At 37.1% G+C, this 21402-nt stretch overlaps 1 protein-coding gene across 1 annotated transcript; it reads left to right on the plus strand.

Annotated features, from left to right (window-relative positions):
- The first annotated feature begins 4145 nt into the window (after positions 1–4145).
- On the plus strand, positions 4146–21011 carry LOC128209436 (probable methylmalonate-semialdehyde dehydrogenase [acylating], mitochondrial). The gene is made up of 13 exons (XM_052913461.1): positions 4146–4259; positions 9609–9647; positions 10194–10268; positions 11501–11662; positions 13169–13247; positions 16023–16177; positions 16644–16791; positions 17229–17293; positions 18662–18718; positions 18960–19019; positions 19310–19621; positions 19820–20098; positions 20385–21011. The coding sequence occupies exons 1-13, from the start codon at positions 4224–4226 to the stop codon at positions 20484–20486; spliced, it is 1569 nt and encodes a 522-aa protein (XP_052769421.1). The 5' UTR covers positions 4146–4223; the 3' UTR covers positions 20487–21011.
- The last annotated feature ends 391 nt before the right edge of the window (positions 21012–21402 follow it).

Consider the following 21402-nt stretch of genomic DNA (forward strand, 5'->3'; position numbering starts at 1 on the left):
CTAATGGGCTTGAAATTGAATTTCGATCGACATTTTTATACATAAAAAGAATATTTATTTCAATTACATAATCTGTAATGTAAGTAGTTACGGTATTTACGTGGAATCGAAAAACATACACAAAGATCATGACCGTCTTCAAAATATTTTCCATAACACATAATGGCCATTGTTATTTATTTATATAATTTATTGATATTGATTTGAACAATACTGGGTGAAAGGCATGTACCTGTCATCATAATACTCTCCTTTGCTTCTTCTTCTTCTTCTTCTTCTTCTTCTTCTTCTTCTTCTTCTTCTTCTTCTTCTTCTTCTTCTTCTTCTTCTTCTTCTTCTTCTTCTTCTTCTTCTTCTTCTTCTTCCACAAGTAATGGAGGGTCACAAGTGATAAGTCTCAAAGCAGATTAAAACAAAATGTATGTGGTTACACCAGTGCAGCCGCAATCCCCGCAATCCCAGCATCGAAGGCTTCCAAGGTGGGGCTGTGACAAGGCTCACGATTTGTTCAGTACCGCTGTTCTGCAGTAGGGGGTCATGTATCTCATGCCTCTTGTTAACACGCCCGGTGAGTGAAAGCTTTGGCTAGGTACAGCGATTAAGTTGTCTACTACCTTGATCGCTTATAGGTCTAGTTTAATCCTTCTATAAGTGCCCCCACCCCCCCCCCGCACCCACAAACACACAAACAAAAACAAAACAAAACCTTGTATAGTTTGTATAGTAAATAACCTCTGTGTATTGATCTTTATCTAATTGCTTAATTGTCTTATCAGATCTCCGATCTGAGTATCCTGCTGTGCAGTTTTGGAGGCTTTATAATAGAAATGGACCCTAAATGGCCCTGAGCCAATAAACAAATACACATGAAATACGCCCCTACTGTGACATCAGTGCAATTAATATTCCTTAAACTAGGCCTTTAAGCCCTTTTCCTCCAAATCTGGTGCGGCTCTGCGTTGCACAACTTCAACCGTTGATGTTGGCATGTGTGTAGGAGTCCCCGGCAGTGACAGCATATTCAACTTAAAGGCTTTGTAACAGGCCTCTTGAGTGGCCCTTGTGTATGATGATAAGTTGCGGCTAAGGAAGGATGTGGTGTTAATTGCCCCTTTGGTTGTCATGAGCATTCCAGGAGAGGTTGTTGGTGAGAACAGTTTCTGACTTGATCAACTGCTTGTCATTGATGGTGTGTTCGGCGGGTATGTTCTTCGCTTGTTAGAGATACTGAGGACCTAACGCTTGTCAGGGTTGAACTCCATAAGCCACTTCTTTTCCCAAATGCTGAAGTTTTTCAAGTAGTCGTGTAGGGGCTGAAAATCTGCAGTGGTCTTGATGATCCCATATGTCAATGAGTCATCGGTAAACAGTCTAGTGGTAGACTGAACATACTGTGTCTGGTCATTGATGTACACCAAGAAAGAGAAGTCCGAGAACGGTTCCTTAGTGGACACCTTATGTTACCGGTGCAGACATTGAGGATTTCCATTCAAGAGAGACCCGCTGGCTTCGGTTACTTAGAAAGATTTTGATCCAATCAAATAACTGTTCATACACCACAGTGTCATGATCAGTTGGGACTCACAGGACCGTCGTTTTCTGAAACCGTGTTGGTACAGGCTGATCAATGATGTCGTGGCAGTCGAAGAACTAAATCTGGAACCAAATACAAACCTACTCACAGACTGCATCACGTTTCTGTGGACGATGTGCTCGAGGAGCTTACAGGCCAGCGAAGTTAGGGAAATTGGTCTGTGGTTTGATGGTTTGCTTTTATCCCCTTTTTGAAAACAGCTGAGACGTTTGCTGCTCTCCAGTCTCCAGCTTTGCCTTGTTCCAATGAGTATTGAAAACATAAAAGTAAGTGCTGGTACCAGATAATGTGCTTTTTCAGAAATCGAGAGATTAAAGAGTCAAGTCCGGTGGCTTTGGGAGTTTCAGGACGACATCGGTGGTAACTTGAATAGACGGGGCATCATGGTAAAGTTAAGGAATTCTCCGAGTTCAGGTGGCGGTGTATCACCCTCATTGGTAAAAACTGACGAAAACTGCTTGGTCATTATTTCTGCCATCATGGTGGTGTTAGTAGTTTATACTCCGGGTCCCGGCGTGAGCACATTGAAGGGTCCCAGAGTGACAGTTCAACCACCGCACACTTATCCTGGGCAGAACCAGTACTAGGTGCCTTCACCTCTGCAAGGAACTGACAACTTCTGTACATGCCATGGGCAGTGGTACAGTGCGAATGGTCGTAGAAAGGATTTCATAACCAATCACAACAGAAGTGACCTGGTCCGCCCGGGAATCGAACCCGGGTTGTCCGATTCAGAGTCCAACGCTCTACCAATTGAGCTAACCGGGCAAACTTCTGCCATCATGGTCGCGTCAACGGGTTTTATACAATCATACTTAAGTGGCTAGTTTGTGGTTCACACTAAAGTTCATTTGGTATGCACAATCTTTTTCATCTGTTAATACCGTTTTAATTAAAGCCGATTTGACTTTTGTTAAGTGCAATAACTTCTCAGCCAATCAAAACCACTCAGATTTCTTAAATTGGGCGATACTAAAAGGCTGACCAGAATTCTGACCAAATAGATATGGATGGAAAAGTCTCCAGAAAAAAGGCTGACCAGGATAATCAAAAATGGAATTGAAAATATTTTGAAAAAAAAATGAAGTTTTATGTTTTATTTTGAACTTATCCACTAAGAATAGTTTATTTTTATATGTATTTTAAGAATAAAATGTTATTAAGTATTGATTTTATAATGATATTAAATAATACAATAAATCATGTCGATGTGCTACATTCTATATCATTTGTTGTTGTTAAATAATTAACTTATAGGTAACCATTGATATGAATTTAATATGTATATCTTTGTAAATATGAGTAAATGAAACCCTAAATTAAAGTGACTTGCATGGTACTGGTTTTGTGGGCGTGTGAATAATTCACAAACTATTATCAAAAATGCTATTTGTTTTAACTTAGCGTAATTAAGTCAATTTAAGTGCACTCTTCATCTCAATTTGTATATTTTGATACTTGTCAACCATAACACAAACGTTTCAATAATGGTTTTTACTGAATATAGACATGATTTTCTGAACCATAATTAACTAAGTATTGAATCTTTGATGTAGTTTAAAAATCTCCTTGACAACAGAGTTTAACTCTCTAATCCAAGCATTTGAGTAGGTTTAAATATTGAAAACATCATGTACAAATGTATCTTACTATATTTCTTAACACCGCAACATCTAAATATATTTAAATAGCGACTTTAGCTTGGATTGTGTCGATTAATTTAACAACTTGATTACTGTATTGTTGAAATGGAGGCTATTAGGATTTGGCCTGCGTAAGGATGTATTTATACCCAAATAGAATTACGACACATTCATTATTCTTTAGAAAAAATGGCCCTAGGGTCACACTTTATCAACTACCGGGTTGGTTGTCCGGTTAGCACACTGGTAAGCACGCTCACTTTTCACCAAGACGACCCCACGTTCGATTCCCGGCGTGGGCGCATGTGAGTTCGGTATAGGGCCGAACATTTGGTTTTTCACCGCGTTCTCCGATTTCCATCTGTTATACGAAAATGAATTCACAATGCCCCAGAATGTGTTCATGATGATGTAAACACAATTGAAGTAGCCTTTGAAATTCGGAGTTCAGTTTCACCATTATCAGTGTGTGTATACCACGTGATAAATTGCGTCATAAATGCTACGTCGGAAGGCAATATTTTGCTTCGAATAAAGACTTTAAATAAAGATAACTTCACCATTTTTCGTCATTTTGAATGAAACATAGGGCAGTTACGCCGCTTACGGGGCCCCGCCTATCTACACTCACTCAATCACTCAATCACTCACTCATGGGCCATGACAAGAGCACCTTCACGTGGCGTGGCCTGGATGTAGTCTATGCATACTTTTCTATCTACAAATAATAAAAAAATCGATCTTCAACTTAACGCTCATATGAATTATAAAGATATCAATACTATATCAAGTAAAAGTTTCCATTTTCATTTTTCTGATGAGCCTTTTGCTGGCCTGGTCAGCATTTTCCATCAGTATATATATAATCAGCGCTCTGGTCAGCCTTTTAGCACAACACCGTTTTGACTCTTTGTTGGGGGTAAGAACTTCTCAGCCAATCAAACCACTTAGAAATCTTGACCTTGAACTTATCAGTGGAAGAAGAAATGGCACTGACAAGAATATCTCCGATCTTTAAACAGGTATTTTTGCTCCAAAAGTAATTGTTTTGCTTTGAACATGATTGCATTTATTTTATATGATTGCCATTTACCATATTGCTGGACAGGTTTTCCATGACATGTTTGTTAAATCGTGACAGCTCTTTTATAATTCCGGCCTCATTCGTGGACATCAAACATTAAGTAATACAAGTTTTTTTTTGTATGTTGCATGAAATTGCGTTGACCAGTAGATGACGGTCAGCAGTCCAAATATTTGTACGTGGACGAATTTTTTAAAGAGTGTATGTATGTATTTCTTTAGACCTTGTGGTCAAGGATAACCCGTGAAAGTGCAAGCACTTATTTCCAACGGGGTCCTTTGTTTTTGCTGAAGGGACAGCACGCTGAAGAGACAGTGGTGGGATACAAGGAAGTCCGGGTGCGATACCCTAGCTCTTTTTAGAAGAGACCCCTTGGTTCTTTTACGTGCTCGGTGTAAAGCACCGATACACGGGGTACAGGTTTCCTGGGTTAAACCAGTACTGAGTACACCACTTTTCCAAGCACTACCCTTTAAATGCCAAGCGCCAGGCAAGGGAGCTACTTGTACCAATTTTTAACGTCTTTTGGTATGACGCGGCCAGGGATCGAACCCACGACGTCCCGCTCCGTAGGCGGACGCTTAACCACTAGGCCACGGAGACGGTTTTAATTGTATTGTGTAAGAGTATTGTGCGGAAATCCTCAGGGGCAGTGGTTACAATTGACTGGTTCATTAAAGCATATCAAATTATTATGTCTAATAAAGTTCATAAAAAACAAGCTAAATTACCATTAAATAATAATTCATTTAAGTTCCATGCACATAAAAGTAAATATCCTACGAACAATTATGTATGCAGTTAACATTTAGAATACCTTTGTCCATTTCATTTGAAGCTTTTTTACCACAATTAATTTATGAGGTAAAACCTTTTTTCCTTTTTTTTAGTAGATTTAATACATATTTTTGTGCAAAATACTTTTCAATTACTTGGTGAAATATGAATATAATCTTTTATCTGCTTCAAGCATTAAGTATTAAATACAATTTTGATATTTTCAAAGCCTCCCTGTTCTTTGACAAACCCATTTAGATATTAAGGGATTAATAGAATCGCATTTTGAATGTTTATTATTTTAGACTATGAACTCTGAAATATTTAAGTGGTACATGTAGGTTGCCAATTAGCCATATTGTTTTGAGCTCATTAGCTCAAAGGTCAAGGTTAATGTCAACAGTTTTTATAAAAACTGCTCAATGAAACGAGAATTGTAAGACCTAGAACCATGAATTTTCTGTGGTAAGTTGCCCTTGTTCAGTAGAGATGAATGAGGTAAGTAGGCATACCAATTAGTGTGTAGTTATCAGACAGGAGAAGTTCAATCAATTGGCAATTTGCGTCTCATTTGAATAAATAATGTGCATAAAAGGCCAGAAGAGCTTATGCGATTGTAATGTGTACGTAGTATGTGCATCCGAGCGTCCATGTGTTCGTGCGTCCGTGCATCTGTAAACAATTGCTTGTGAACACGATACAGTCTTCAGGTTTGATTGTATCTCGATGAAACTTGTACAGTATCTAGATATCCATTAGAGCTCGGTTCCTTTCGAAAATCAGCCAGATCCGCCCATGCATGCCTAGATTATGGCCCTTGATAGTATAAAAAAATGCTATTGTGTAAACACTAGCTTGTGAACATGATACAGTCTTCAGTTTTGATTGTATATCGATGAAACTTGTACAGTATTTAGATATTCATTAGAGCTCAGTTCCTTTCGAAAACCAGCCAGATCCGACCATGCATGCCTAGATTATGGAACTTGAAAGTATTAAAAAATCAGTTCGTCTGTAAACAATTGCTTGTGAACATGATACAGTCTTCAGTTTTGATTGTATCTCGTTGAAACTTGTACAGTATTTAGATATCCATTTGAACTCGGTTCCTTTTGAAAACCAGCCAGATTTGCCCATGCATGCCTGGATTATGGGTCTTGAAAGTATAAAAAATGCTATTTTAAGCTAAGTCTATTTTTAGCCAAGACTACATGAGGGAAGTCTATTTTTAGCCAAGTTTACATGTAAAGTCACAATTGCTTGTGAAGGTTTGTTCAAATTATGCCCCTGGGGTCATTACTGCCCCCACCCCCCCCCCCCATGGATATTGTCTTGCAAGGGACCAGTGCGGCAAATGCAAACGACTTGGGCGACGTTGGCGGAGGCCCAGGGAAGAGTTCAGAAAAGAAGGGACGGAATCCCCCCCCTCCCCCCTTAAATTGGGAAAGGTTAAAAACCTTTTTGTCTGAAACCACTATGCAAATCCTTGCTATTTGCTATTTTAAACAAGGCTTTAATTAGTGGTCCACTACCATGTATGTTCAAATTATGCCCCTTGGGTCAAAACTGGCACTGCCCTGGGTGTCACAATTTTCCTAGAGATTTATTTAAGAAATATTTTCAAAATCTTCTTGCTTCAAACCTATCAAAGGCCCATACCTTTGATATGTGTTGTGGAGCATCATATGATGCAATTGAAAACATATGAAATAATGCCCCTTGGGCAAAAGCTGGCCACACCCCTTTTGACTTACTTATTAATTTTTAAAGCTACAGTAATGAAATTTTGACCATGTGAACAGTTTTGCAAACAAGCATTAATGTTGTCCTCAGATGTCCTTGACTTTGACCTTTGACCGACTATTTATTTATTTTTAAAGCTACAGAAATGAAATTTTGACGATGAGTACATTTTTAAAAGCAAATATTTTTTACCCTCAGATTACCTTTACTTGGCACATATTAAAATAGTTTATGCAACTAATCTGCTTACAACACTTCCTGTCCTCAGATGTTGAACGTGCAGCGTTTTTAGCTAACCCAAACACTAAAAGTGAACTATATATTTGTTGCCTATTACTCAAACATACATGCTCTGGATTGAAAATGACCACAAGAGCCATGCCAGTAGAGCATAGGCCCTTTTGGGCCTCTTGTTTTGTGTATATGTGTGCGCGCCTGAGTACCTTTTAGCTATGCCTCATTGTTAATGTTCGATACAGAACGTCGTCAACAATTTGACTGTTAACACTCTAGAGGTCACAATTGCGGCACAATCTTAATGAAACTTGGTCAGAATGTTACCCTCAATAAAATCTTGGTCGAGTACGATATTGGGTCATTTTGGGTTAAAAACTAGGTCACCAGGTCAAATTGAAGGAAAAGCTTGTGTACACTATATAGGTCACATGAATGACTGTATCTTCAGGAAACTTGGTCAGAATGTTAATATTTATGATCTCTAGGTCAAGTTCGAATCAGATCATGTGGGGTCAAAAACTAGGTCACCAGGTCAAATTGAAGGAAAAGCTTGTTAACACTGTAGAGGTCACATTTATGACTTATCTTCATGAAAGTTGGTCAGAATGTTTATATTGATAATCTTTAAGTCAAGTTTAAATCTGGGTCATGTGTGGTCCAAAACTAGGTCACCAGGTCAAATTTAAGGAAAAGCTTGCAAGCACTCTAGAGGTCACATTTATAAATGTTTCTTCATGAATGTTGGTCAGAATGTTTATATACTAATACTCTCTAAGTCAAGTTTAAATCTGGGTCATGTGTGGTCCGAAACTAGGTCACCAGGTCAAATTTAAGGAAAAGCTTGCAAACACTCTAGAGGTCACATTTATAAATGTTTCTTCATGAATGTTGGTCAGAATGTTTATATACTAATAATCTCTAAGTCAAGTTTAAATCTTGCTCATGTGTGGTCAAAAACTAGGTCATTAGGTCAAATCATAGGAAAAGCTTGTTAGCACCCTAGAGGTCACAGTTATGACTGTTTGTTCATGAAACTTAGTCAGAATGTTTATATTGATTAGCTCTAGGCCAAGTTCGAATCTGGGTCATATGTGGTCAAAAACTAGGTCACAAGGTCAAATTTTAGAAAAAGCTTGTTAACACTCTAGAGGTCACATTTAAAAGTCTGTATCTTCATGAAAGTTGGTCATAATGTTTATATTAATAATCTCTAAGTCAAGGTCATGTGTTGTCAAAAACTACTCCTAGTAATTTGGTTTGTCCAGGCTGTTATTTGACCATAAGATAACTTTTCAAATATGTTCAACATGAGAAGACGACATGTTGCATGTAAGAGACATAGGTTAACATTATTCAAAGGTTGTGGGATCATGAATCTGGGCTCATTGGTCTTAAATTTGTTCCATTACTGTCATGCAAAGCCGTTCAGTTTCCACAGATTTTAATTTTCGGTCTGTTTTGTTTTGTAGAATGAATCGAAAAGTTGGATTTTTAATTCAAAACCAGACTGCTCTGTGTAATTTTCATCATGTCTCCTAATATTTTTATGTCTCCCCCATTCATGGGGAGACATATTGTTTTTGCCCTGTCCGTCAGTCAGTCAGTCCGTCCGTCAGTCAGTCTGTACGTCACACTTCATTTCCGCTCAATAACTAAAGAACGCTTGCACCCAGGAACTTCCTACTTGGTATGTTAGTTGGTCATGACTAGTAGATGACCCCTTTTGATTTTGAGATCACTAGGTCAAAGGTCAAGGTCGCTGTGACCTTGATGTGAAGAAACGGTTTCCGCTCAATAACTAAAGATCCTTTGGGTCCAGGAACATCATACTTGGTATGCTAGTTGTTCATGACTAGTAGATGACCCCTATTGCTTTTGAGATCACTAGGTCAAAGGTCAAGGTTACTTTCAGGTAAAAAACGATATGTTGGCAGTGACCTTAAGCTTAAAAATGGTTTCTGCTCAATAAACATAGAACGCTTGTACCCAGGAACTTAATACTTAATATGCTAGTTGGTCATGAGTATTAGATGACTCCTATTGATTTTGAGATCAATAGGTCAAAGGTCAAGGTCACCGTGACCTTGAGGTGAAGAAACAGTTGTACCGCTCAGTAACTAAAGAATGCTTTCACCCAGGAACTTCATACTTGGTATGTAAGTTGATCATGTAGATGCTTGGGCCCAGGAACTTCATACAATACAAACTATGTTTACATTTTCCAAGATTAATCAACAACACTTTTTTCTATTTACTATTTAATATGGGTGAATAAACCAAACTTCACTGTTGGTTTGTCTCCAGTCCAAAATTACAAATTTTATGTCCATCATTTATTTTTTCTCAGCTACAACCACACAATAGGGGAGACAACCGCTTTTTCAAAAAAGCAATCTCTAGTTGGAATAAGATTTCCGGAAATGGCATTTTAGCTAAAAAAATTCACATATACACTATGAAGGAATGTAAAATTATGCAGCTTGTGAAAAATCAAACATTATAACTAACATGTTTACATTTTGTCTTTTAGGGTCTCGGGAAGGCCTGTAGATATTATTCATCCGCAGCTGTAAGTAGCAGTGAGACTTGTTATTATTTGAATTTGAATGTTCAAACTTGGTAGGCTAAACTGTACATGTATATTGAATTGTTGTCAAGGAAAGGAAATCATTTGTTACACTTTGTTAAAATCATTTTGCTTATTAATGAAATCGCCAATCAGTTTTCAACAAGTACCATGCTTAGATTTAGGATTTGTAGTTTTACAGCGGAATGAACATGATGTCATTATCACACCTGCTGAAAATAAGTTACAATCTAAGACATTTTGAAAATATCAGTATTAGATAAAATCTTGATGGCTAAAAATGGCTACTGGTAAATTGTGTCGCTTGCTCGGCTCTTCATAATCATTCAGATTTTTCCTATGGTACTTTAACTCCTACTCCACACACCAAGCACCAATAAAAATTATATAATATTATTATTGTACTTAATCACCTTTGTTACAAATTTTGAAGCCAAACAGTAACGTGTGGTTTGTTTTAAAAAAAAAACACATTTAAAACTATTCCACTTGTTCTGAAATTGTTATTGACAGAGGTTTAATTTTCAGCCTACAACAAAACTTTTCCTCAATGGGAAATTTGTGGAATCAAAGACAGACAGATGGATAGATCTACACAACCCAGTAGGACATACTTTATTTCGTAGTTCTGGTATATTAGTTTAGCTTAATTGAATTGTTTAGAAATAGTCAAATTAAAGTAAAATGTTGATAACGGTAATGTTATTGTGTGGTGGCCTAGTTTTCATACACTGCTTAATAACTCATGTTTATCTTTGCTAGATTTTATTCTCCTCTGAGATTAAACACAAACACTTGGAATTGATAATGAGTTAAGGCTGACATTGAACGGTGACATTGAACAGTGTCTCTTCATGTCTGCTCATACATTTGCCTCTTGGCTGAATATATGGTCCAATTAATTTATGCTCTGTCATCTTAAATTGTATATCTTAATTAATTAAAGAAGAGAAACAAAACATTATTTGCACAAGTATTAAAAATACATTTAATTTGATGTTATTATTGTTTGCTACATTATAAAAATGCATGCACTGTCTAATGTCTATTGATGATCCCACATGTCAAATGTATGTCCTGCCTGCATATATACAAATAACAAAAATGCATATATAAAGCATGATAAGAGAAGCGTATTTAAAGAATTTGTCTAGCATTTTAATGAAAAGGAGTGCATTAAAGTTTTGGTTTACTTAATTTATCATAAAATATCAATTAAAACCCATATCTTTCTGACAATATCACATAAATACATGAACAGTTGTTTTTAATCCACCCGAGATTTTATGTCATAAGTTATGAATATTATCACAAGGTTTGTAATTAGCTTTCTGTTGATGTTGGCGGAAATGATAAAAAGTTTAGAACAAAATTACTTCAAAAGTCTTTGTGTCATGTAAATTGTAAGAAATGTTTATTTTTGCTTAACAAAATAATTAAATTGCATTGGCCTAGTTGCTGACTTAACCACTTAGTAAAGCAAAAATAAATAATAATTTTCTTTGGCATAAATGTCTCTTTGCTAACCATTGCACATTCGTGAACTGCTTACAAAATGAAATTTTAGTAATCATTTTCAAGTTTTCTGAAGTTTTCATCAAGGACCTTCCAAATCAACAAATCAAAATTCATCCAGTAATTCAGGTGTAGGTTGACATATCACAGAACTTAGATATAAGTTGTATTTTTCTAAAGTAATTGCCTAGTTTGTTTGTGCAGGTGTCACTGATGTGTCATGAGACACTGTGTTGGAAACATGGTAATGTAACATTAAAGTATGATTATTAAATTAGTATCTATACAAGGTTATATAATCCTACATGTGTCCTAATAAGGCAACAAACGAGGTGATAACACGGGTCCCCCAAGCAACCCAGGCTGAGATGCAGGCAGCAGTGGACTCGTGCAAGCAGACTTTCAAGAAATGGTCTCAGACAACTGTCCTCACACGCCAACAGTGCATGTTCCGCTTCCAGGATCTCATCAAGAAAAATATGGTGCGTACAGGACACATGCAATATGTACCCTTACAGGGGAATATGTCCATTTAAACACTAGTATGGAAAGGTTGGCAGATTTCCAAACTTTGTCCTTTGAGAATTAAAAATGATAATCAAATTTATTATATACCCATCATAAATCCACACACAATACATATCACAAAATACGGTAGTCCGTATTCCACTCCAGTGCAATACGGCCGTATTCCACTCTTGTGACGTCCCGTCATAACAAGTATCATTGCGCGATGTTAAAATGATGTCATAAAAAACAAATAGTGTGTCGTTAAAATGACATTTATTATGAAAACATGTGGCTTTTAAGTGATCTAACCAGTAATGTATATTATAAAAGGGTTGTTAGTTCTGCGCTTTGATCAGGAATGTCTGCTTGCGCCTCGTGAAATCCTAATCTGCAAAAATCCACTCGAGTCGAATACAACCTCCCGGATCAAAACGCAGTACTAATAACCCTATTATACAAAAAACCTGTCTTTTGATAAAACATATATTGGTAAAGAATGTATTGCCAATTTGGGTTCAGTTGCAGGAATAGCTGTATGAATGTAGACAGGTGGCATTTGAATGTAGTTATTTCAAGGTTCCGTCACTTACTTTTCTTTTGAAAGAAAACTACAGTAAAACTGCGATTGCTCGAGGTCGCAGGGGACTGAGCCTAAACCTCGAGGGAACCGATGTTTTGAACGACCCGATTTTCAATTCTCCAGTCTGTTATGAAATATATTTCAGTGTATTTCAAGTATGAAGTAGTCTGTTTACTAAGACACCAATTATGTGTTGCATTGTGGAAATCGCTCATATGTTCAAAGGCTGTCGTTTACTATATGTATATTAAATATAAAATGTAAAAGAAATATCAATAAATCAATAAATCGATTTTTTTACAAAATGGCCATATTGCAAAGCAAAGTGCCAAAAAGGAATTATTTTCAGAGATTCCAATGTTGAATTGATACGGTAGTGTTTATTCCTATTTTTATTACTCATTTACATTTCTCACAATTAACTTCTCGTCATTTACGTCTCATCTTCTAAAATGCCCATATCAACTAATATCTGTCATGCGTTAACAGTGTTAAACGGTTTTTCACACCTTATCAATTGCCTTTCAACTATCATTGCAATTTTTACAACTTGCGAAAATTTGGATACCTAGCAATTGTTTGTTTATTTTGGAACACGCGTCCAGGAAAACGTGTGAAATTATGTCCTCGAGGGAGCCATAAGGTTTTGTGCATGATTTGTGTACTTGGGACCGAGAATATTGCTCGACTCCTCGACATAATTAGGTTTCGATGCAGCGTAGGTATATTTTATATGTAAATAGAAGGAAAAAAGTTTGGGACCAAGCTCCGACCTCGAGGGAACGCCGGTTCTCGAACGACCGCTTGTTCGAAAGACCGCAGTTTTACTGTACTGTATTTGTGTGGATGTGGTATCTGACAATGAAACTCAAAATTAAGAAGCACTTGTATATTTTAGGGTGAACTGGCCAAGTCTATCACCCTGGAGCAGGGCAAGACTCTGGTTGATGCGGAGGGAGATGTCATGAGGGGACTCCGTATGTACACAATTGCTATTTGTAGTTTGACTATCTGGCAAAAAGGCTTTTTATACGCCCGAAGGGTCGTATTATGTTATGGCCTCCATCGTCCGTCCGTCTGTCTGTCCATCTGTCCGTCCGTTAACAATTCCGTGTCCGGGCCATAACTTGGTAACTAATAAAGCGATTTTCAAATAACCTTATACAAATCATCACTACATTAAAAGGATGTGTCGCGCACAATTTCCAGGTCCATACCTCAAAGACTAGAATCACCATGGGGGTGCGTTAGCAAATCCGTGTCCGGGCCACAACTTGGTCACTAATAAAGTCATTTTCAAATAACTTTATACAAAGTATCATTACCGGTACATTAAAAGGATGTGGCGCGCGCAATTTCCAGGTCCATACCTCAAACACTAGAATCACCAGGGGGGGGGGGGGGACGTTAGCAATTCCATGTCCAGGCCATAACTGGGTTACTACTAAAGCAATTTTCAAATAACTTTATACAAATCATCTCTACCTTAAAAGGATTTGTCAAGCATGCTTTCCAGGTCCGTACCTCAAAGGCTAATTTCACTGGGGGGCGTTAGCAATTCCGTGTCCGGGCCATAACTTGGTAACTAATAAAGCGATTTTCAAATAACTTTATACAAATCATCACTACATTAAAAGGATGTGTCACGCGCAATTTCCAGATCCATACCTCAAAGACTAGAATCACCATTGGGGTGCGTTAGCAAATCCGTGTCCGGGCCACAACTTGGTCACTAATAAAGTCATTTTTAAAGAACTTTATACAAAGCATCATTACATTAAAAGGATGTGTCGCGCGCAATTTCCAGGTCCATACCTCAAACACTAGAATCACCATGGGGGGGGGGACGTTAGCAATTCCATGTCCAGGCCATAACTGGGTTACTACTAAAGCAATTTTCAAATAACTTTATACAAATCATCTCTACATTAAAAGGATTTGTCAAGCATGCTTTCCAGGTCCGTACCTCAAAGGCTAATTTCACTGGGGGGTGTTAGCAATTCCGTGTCCGGGCCATAACTTGGTAACTAATAAAGCGATTTTCAAATAACTTTATACAAATCATCACTACATTAAAAGGATGTGTCGCGCGCAATTTCCAGGTCCATACCTCAAAGACTAGAATCACCATTGGGGTGCGTTAGCAAATCCGTGTCCGGGCCACAACTTGGTCACTAATAAAGTCATTTTCAAATAACTTTATACAAAGCATCATTACATTAAAAGGATGTGTCGCGCGCAATTTCCAGGTCCATACCTCAAACACTAGAATCACCATGGGGGGGGGGGGGACGTTAGCAATTCCATGTCCAGGCCATAACTGGGTTACTACTAAAGCAATTTTCAAATAACTTTATACAAATCATCTCTACATTAAAAGGATTTGTCAAGCATGCTTTCCAGGTCCGTACCTCAAAGGCTAATTTCACTGGGGGGGTGTTAGCAATTCCGTTTCAATATTGCTAGTTTAAGCCTTTGTTGTAAACACTTCACACCTAGTAAGCAGTATACTAGCATAACCTAAATGTTTATTTAAGACCTCAAGCCCGATTCTTCTTCGGGCGTATTATGCTCCGTTTCGCGGTGCTCTTGTTTAAAATTACTTTTAACTCTTAGACTGTTTCATTACATCATTAATATTTGTATGAGGTTATTTGAACCTGATATTTGTTTTCAGGTTCAATTAAAAAATAGTTTTGGGAGCAGGAATTTTAAGTGTTGTTATCCAAATACAAATCCATTCTGTGCTTATTATGCCCCCGAAGGTGGGCATATTAAAATCGCACCGTCCGTGTGTCCGGCTCAATAACTGGTGTCCGGGCTGTAACTTTCTCTCTTGTATGGACAGATTTTAAAAAAACTTGCCACATGTGTTTGCCATACCAAGACGACGTGTCCCTAGCATGACCCGTGTCCCTACCTCTAAGGTCAAGGTCACACTTCGTGTTTATTCACAATGGAATGCTGCATATAAGTACATAGAGTATAGGTTGTCGTGTCCGGGCTGTAACTTTCCCTTGTATGGACAAATTTTAAAATAACTTGCTACATGTGTTCGACATACCAAGACGACGTGTCATTTGCAAGACCCCTTCCCTACCTCTAAGGTCAAGGTCACACTTAGTGTTTATTCACAATGGAATGCTGCATATAAGGACATAGAGTATAGGTTGTCGTGTTTGGCCTGTAACTTTCTCTTGTATGGACAGATTTTAAAATAACTTGCCACATGTGTTTGACATACCAAATTGATGTGTTGGGTGCAAGACCCATGTCCCTACCTCTAAGGTGAAAGATACACTTAGTGTTTATTCACAATGGAATGCTGAATATAAGGACATAAGAGTGTAGGTTGTCAAGTATGGGTGGTATTTTTTTTATGTTCAGTGGCAATTTAAAATAACTTGCCATATGTATTTAACACGTAAAGGCAAGGTCAACTTTTCATGTACTGACCTTGTTCATGGGTCAATGTCACATTCGGGGCATTCGTCACATACTGTGACAGCTCTTGTCAATAATCTTGTTTCTGTTTATTTTTGTAGAAAGCAAATGTAAAGCTTTGTATTGTAATATGTTTTGTGTGCTATTTAAAACAAGGAGTCATGGGCCTATACGCAAAACCAGGAAGTCCTAAACAATTGACTAGCCTAAAACTTCCGGATCCTGAAGAGCCACCCTATGGCTGAATGACATCCGTTAAGAATTTCCTGGGTAGAATACTGGGTAGCATCATGAAATTAATATTACAGAGGTGGTTGAGCACTGCTGTAGCATCACGTCCCTCCAACTTGGGGAGACAATGACTGGAATCGCCAAGGACATGGACACATACACCATCCGAGTCCCTCTAGGGGTCACCGCTGGCATTACACCTTTTAACTTCCCTGCCATGATTCCTCTCTGGGTAAACAAAGAGCATCCATTATTTGTGATGTTTGATATGAAAATAATTTCATTGAGTGATTTATCATGAATTCCTAATCAAATAAACATTATGTTGAAGAGTATTTTGAATTAGTTTAGTTTAACCAGTATTATTACTAATAATAGTATGTCAAGTGATAGCGTTGAATTAGATAAATAATGAAACAGAATGTATTAATATCATTTATATTATGAAGTGTAATGCATTACAATTTATAAATTTAACAGAATTAAGAAGTAACCTAATCAGACTATATTCTGTATAGTTTGTTTGATCACTGTTGTTGTTTTTAACTTAAAACAGTTATTTATAGTTTTAACAGAATATCAGAGATTCATCAGAAAGTGATATAAAATTGTTTTGACCTTTAGTTAGTTATGTAAAACTTGTAGGCTGTAACAATCCCAGCAAATTAAAAAGCTCCTTTGCTCATTTATTTGCCCAGATGTTCCCGACAGCCCTGATCACAGGAAACACCATGGTGCTGAAGCCATCGGAGCGTGACCCTGGATGTACCATGCTCCTAATGCAGTTAATGCAGGACGCTGGATTTCCCGATGGCTGCGTTAACGTCATACATGGGGCACATGATGGTACGTGTAATTGCATGGGAGAAGGCTTCACTGACTGGTTGATTAGTTTTGAATGCAGTTCAATAAGTATGTGACAATGAATTCAAGGATAAGTAGATGGGCATATTTTTCTTAAGCAGGAGGTGCTTTGAATCATACTCGTTATGTAGGAAAACATGCATGTTATTTGAGCTGTATCTTGGGTCGTATTTAATATAATTCTTATCCTAAGACAAATAATATTAAGTGAAATATAAGGTGGTTGTTGAATACAGCCCTGGATATATTCAAACTAAAACTACATATCAAGACTTTTGTAACTCGTTCTATTTGATATGGATTTAGGCCTGTGTTGTGCTGAGCCCTCAAAGTATTGGCATTTTGATTGTACATTTCAAGGGTTTGAAATCTGTTTTGTATCTTGGCCACATATTCATGCATGAGATTATCTTTTACAGCTGTGAATTTCATCTTGGATGACCCAGACATCAAAGCTGTCTCATTTGTGGGGTCAGACCAGGCTGTAAGTATCTATTATCATAAACTCTGAGAAATAATGTCAAAATTGAAATTTATTTCTCCTTTGTTGGTTGATCCATCAATTTGTCTGTCCCAGGACAATGGGACTTTGATTCTGTTGATGTTACCTAGAAATGCCGAGGGCGGTGATATCTGTTGTTAAATTTGCTGGGTTTTTTTTTATTCAGACAATTGTAAATCCATTGATAGATTCATGGGAATTTTGATATTATTAGGGCCTCGAAAAATATGCTACGTTTTTATAACAATTTTTAGTGTATTTTTGTTTATAACAAAATATTGTTTGCTTTTTTGATATTTTAATATCATGATAATACAAATACGCTGCTTATCCAGAGCTCTGACTCGTAACTTATTTTATGGAGGTCACTGGGAAGTGTGTTGATACATGCTGACATGCAAGGTGTATATTTTGCCTTTGCTTCTTTTTGCAGTTGCAAAAATATAGTTGATGAATTTAAGTTTTAATAACATACAGTGCAAACTCGCTATGTCGACGTCGGATATGTCGACTTTCCGGTTATGTCAACTTTTTTCTCCAGTCCCGAATTTATTCCTTCTTATTCTATATAAAATAAATCTGCTTGTGTCGACTTTTTCTATCTCAATTTGTTCGCTATGTCGACCTCCTATTTCAGTCCCAGTGGTCGAATTTCACACATTTCCCTTGTCCCTTAAGTCGAACTGTAGATCGAGGTGTAGGTGTAAAAGTCATGGAGGCTTGCGGCATGTTGCTAAATTACCGTGCGTGTCAAAATAACAAACTTTCATAATTGGAGGTTAATGGGTTAGTGTGAATAATTAATTAAAGGTGTTTGTTTATGTTTTTGATTACAGAGTCTTTTATTGATCAAGCAATACATTAAAACGCACAATTTAAATCGACGAAGACATCATACTAAAAAAATTGTCAACATTGAAAGTTACGTGATGAAGTAATTTCTCTATACTGCACGTAGAACACAAACGGGCATAACATATGTGCTTTACCGTTTTCTTACAATATACAAGTGTATGCAATTGTGGTTTAATATTTTATTTGTGTAATCTGTAAACGTGAATAAAATTAATTTGGCACAAATAATTCATTTTTGTATCACTTTATTTTTAAATAATACGTTTGCTGTTTCCACGACCGTAAAAACACCGTTCAATTCCAGTTGGATGTCGGACATGTATCAAACTCATATGTGTTTGGATTGGTTATACTTTTTGTATTTCGGATGTGTCAAATGTTCGTTATCTCGACTTTTTTCCCTAGGTCCCGACAAAGTCGACATAACGAGTTTGGACTGTATTTTCATTCTTTTGAGTTCACACATAATCATGCAGTCAATGATGTTTTATTCAGGGAAAGTACATTTACGAGAGGGGATCAAAGAATGGAAAACGAGTGCAGTCCAACATGGTAAGATGGGAAACCAAATACATGTAGCTTTAATTTGTAAATAAAGATCATATTGAGATATTAATAAAAGTGAAATTAACTCTTGTCTACCATACAAGCTCCCATACTATTCATATATTTTTTTTATCTGAAAGAAAACCCCCCACTATTTTGTGCTATCAAGTGCATTACCAACACTATTCTCATACTGATTCATCCATAGCTTCAAAACAAAAGTGTAGAAATGCTGTGTGTTTTCCAGGGTGCCAAGAACCACGGTGTAGTGATGCCGGATGCTAACAAAGAAAATACTCTGAACCAGGTGGTTTATACAACCTTATTTGGATATTAACTGTAAAATGAAAACAAACTTGGGACAACACTGTTTGTAAAATACTGTTGAAATAGAAGAATAGGTTATATTAGGAAGTCTCTACAGGCTACATGTACATCTGATATTCATTATGAAATAGACTTAAACTTCCTTTACATTTATAATCTTACATTGTCATCTAATTCAAACATGAAACAAGTTTATTAAAAGCCTTCAGCAATGTTGTATTAAATTGGCATTAGCATTTTGTCCTGATGAAAAATATATTGATGTTAAAGTTGGTTGGAGCGGCTTTTGGAGCAGCAGGCCAGAGGTGCATGGCCCTATCTACAGCAGTGTTTGTAGGAGAAGCCAAAAACTGGATCCCAGAACTGGTAGAGAGGGCCAAGAAGTTGCGAGTGAATGCTGGGGACCAGCCAGATACTGACTTGGGCCCAGTGATCTCACCGGAGTCAAAGAAACGAGTGTGTGATCTTGTACAGTCGGGAGTAGATGAGGGAGCTTCTCTCTTGCTTGACGGTAGAAATGTCAAAGTGCCTGGATATGAAAATGGAAACTTTGTTGGACCATGCATCCTCCACAATGTCAAGGTATGGCAGAACTCTCATTTTTACTCATAAAGTAATTATATGTTCACCATATCTCTGCTCAGGTGTAAGATTATAGGAACATTTTTTTATATTTCTTCAAATTTCGCATAGCATTTGCTTATGATATGTGAACAACCAACACAAATTTCTCGCTATGTGTCCTGACACATTTCAGCAGTTTTCCTGATTACATTCCAGCCAAACATGAAGTGCTACACGGAGGAGATATTTGGACCAGTGTTGGTCAGTTTGGAGGTGGACACTTTGGATGATGCCATCAACGTCATTAACAACAATCCTTATGGCAATGGCACGGCCATTTTCACTAACAATGGGGCAACTGCGAGAAAGTTCACCAATGAGATAGACGTTGGCCAGGTGGGCGTCAATGTGCCCATTCCCGTCCCTCTTCCCATGTTCTCCTTCACAGGATCTCGCGGCTCATTCCTCGGGGACACCAACTTCTATGGCAAGCAGGTCAGTGTAATAGCAGTGATGTTCCTTTGTAATACAGACATAAATTAGCTACGTTAGCTACCATCTCAAACCTTATAGTGATTTTAGCTTATGTTCCTTAAATATATTTTCATGAAGCAAGTAATACTTTAACTAAATGAGCAAACTTTAATTGATGTACTAAATGTTTGTTTGGCCTTTACATTTTGAACACTTATTTGTTCAGGTCCTACAAATATTGATACAGATCAAAATAGACATGTCTTAATTTTTGTTGTCATATTCATTACACATTTTCTGTTTGCAGGGCTTGAACTTTTACACTCAGATGAAGACAGTGACCCAGATGTGGAGAGATGAGGATGCCACTGATACCAAGCCAGCAGTTGCTATGCCCACCATGAAGTAAAACATGCTCTTTAGAAAGTGAGGTGAACTTTGGGTTGAATTAACAACTCCTACTGCAGTTATGAACAAAAACTGTTTCGTTTTGAAGCCATTTGTTTGGCCCATGAAAAATTATTGTTATGGTTACAAATCTGGAATGTTTTGTAAATCATGTGCACCATTTAATATTTGGATTTTCTTTTAATATTTAAGGATGGTGTTTCTTGTCATAAAGTTACTTTTTCAAATCATGATTCACTTTTGAATGTGTTATGTTTTGTGTTTTGTGAACTACTCAACCTGCAAGTCATGTGATATTTGTATATATTGACTATACAAGCATACATTACAGATGTTTTTTCATATGTGTGCATTTTACTGTTATGAGTGTATGAATTAACTGTTATGGATTGGAAAACTGAACGGCTATGGATATTATTTTTTCCGTAAGATTTGAATTTATAGAACTTGTTTGATTGAACATAATTTTGTTTATTGCGTGCCACCAGTATTCAAACAGATCTGTTAATAAAGTACTGAACCAATATATCAGTGTCTTTACTTTTGTTACCCTTACATTTGTGCAAGTCAGGGTATTTATTCATTTTGATAGTGTCCCCAAAAACGAATATTTACACCTCAACTTCCATTCCTTAAATGAACTGCCTTTTGGCAATTGCGGTTATCATCCGATGAACGCAACATCTTTGGATATGTTCGGATCGCAATTCATCGCATAACAATATACATGGATTTTTTTTATCTTGTTATTGTTTGTATTGTGTCAGCAGGTGCCGTAAAATTTAGATCAACATTTTAGATTTTTTAATTTTACGTTTAAAAGTGATTTCAAGTTCTTGATCTTTTCTCGTGTTATTGTGATGTCGTTTGATAAAATGTTTCCGGTTACAATCGGGTTCTTCCAGTTACAGAATGTG

Source organism: Mya arenaria, chromosome 11 (genome assembly GCF_026914265.1).
Source record: "Mya arenaria isolate MELC-2E11 chromosome 11, ASM2691426v1".
NCBI lineage: Eukaryota > Metazoa > Mollusca > Bivalvia > Myida > Myidae > Mya > Mya arenaria.

What these genes read in the sequence shown, in the direction of transcription:
- LOC128209436 (XM_052913461.1), top strand. Translation starts at nt 4,224, where the DNA reads ATGGCACTGACAAGAATATCTCCGATCTTTAAACAG. An exon ending in TATCTCCGATCTTTAAACAG is followed by an intron (nt 4,260 to 9,608) that starts GTATTTTTGCTC and finishes TTTGTCTTTTAG; the next exon opens with GGTCTCGGGAAGGCCTGTAG. An exon ending in AAGAAAATACTCTGAACCAG is followed by an intron (nt 19,020 to 19,309) that starts GTGGTTTATACA and finishes TTGATGTTAAAG; the next exon opens with TTGGTTGGAGCGGCTTTTGG.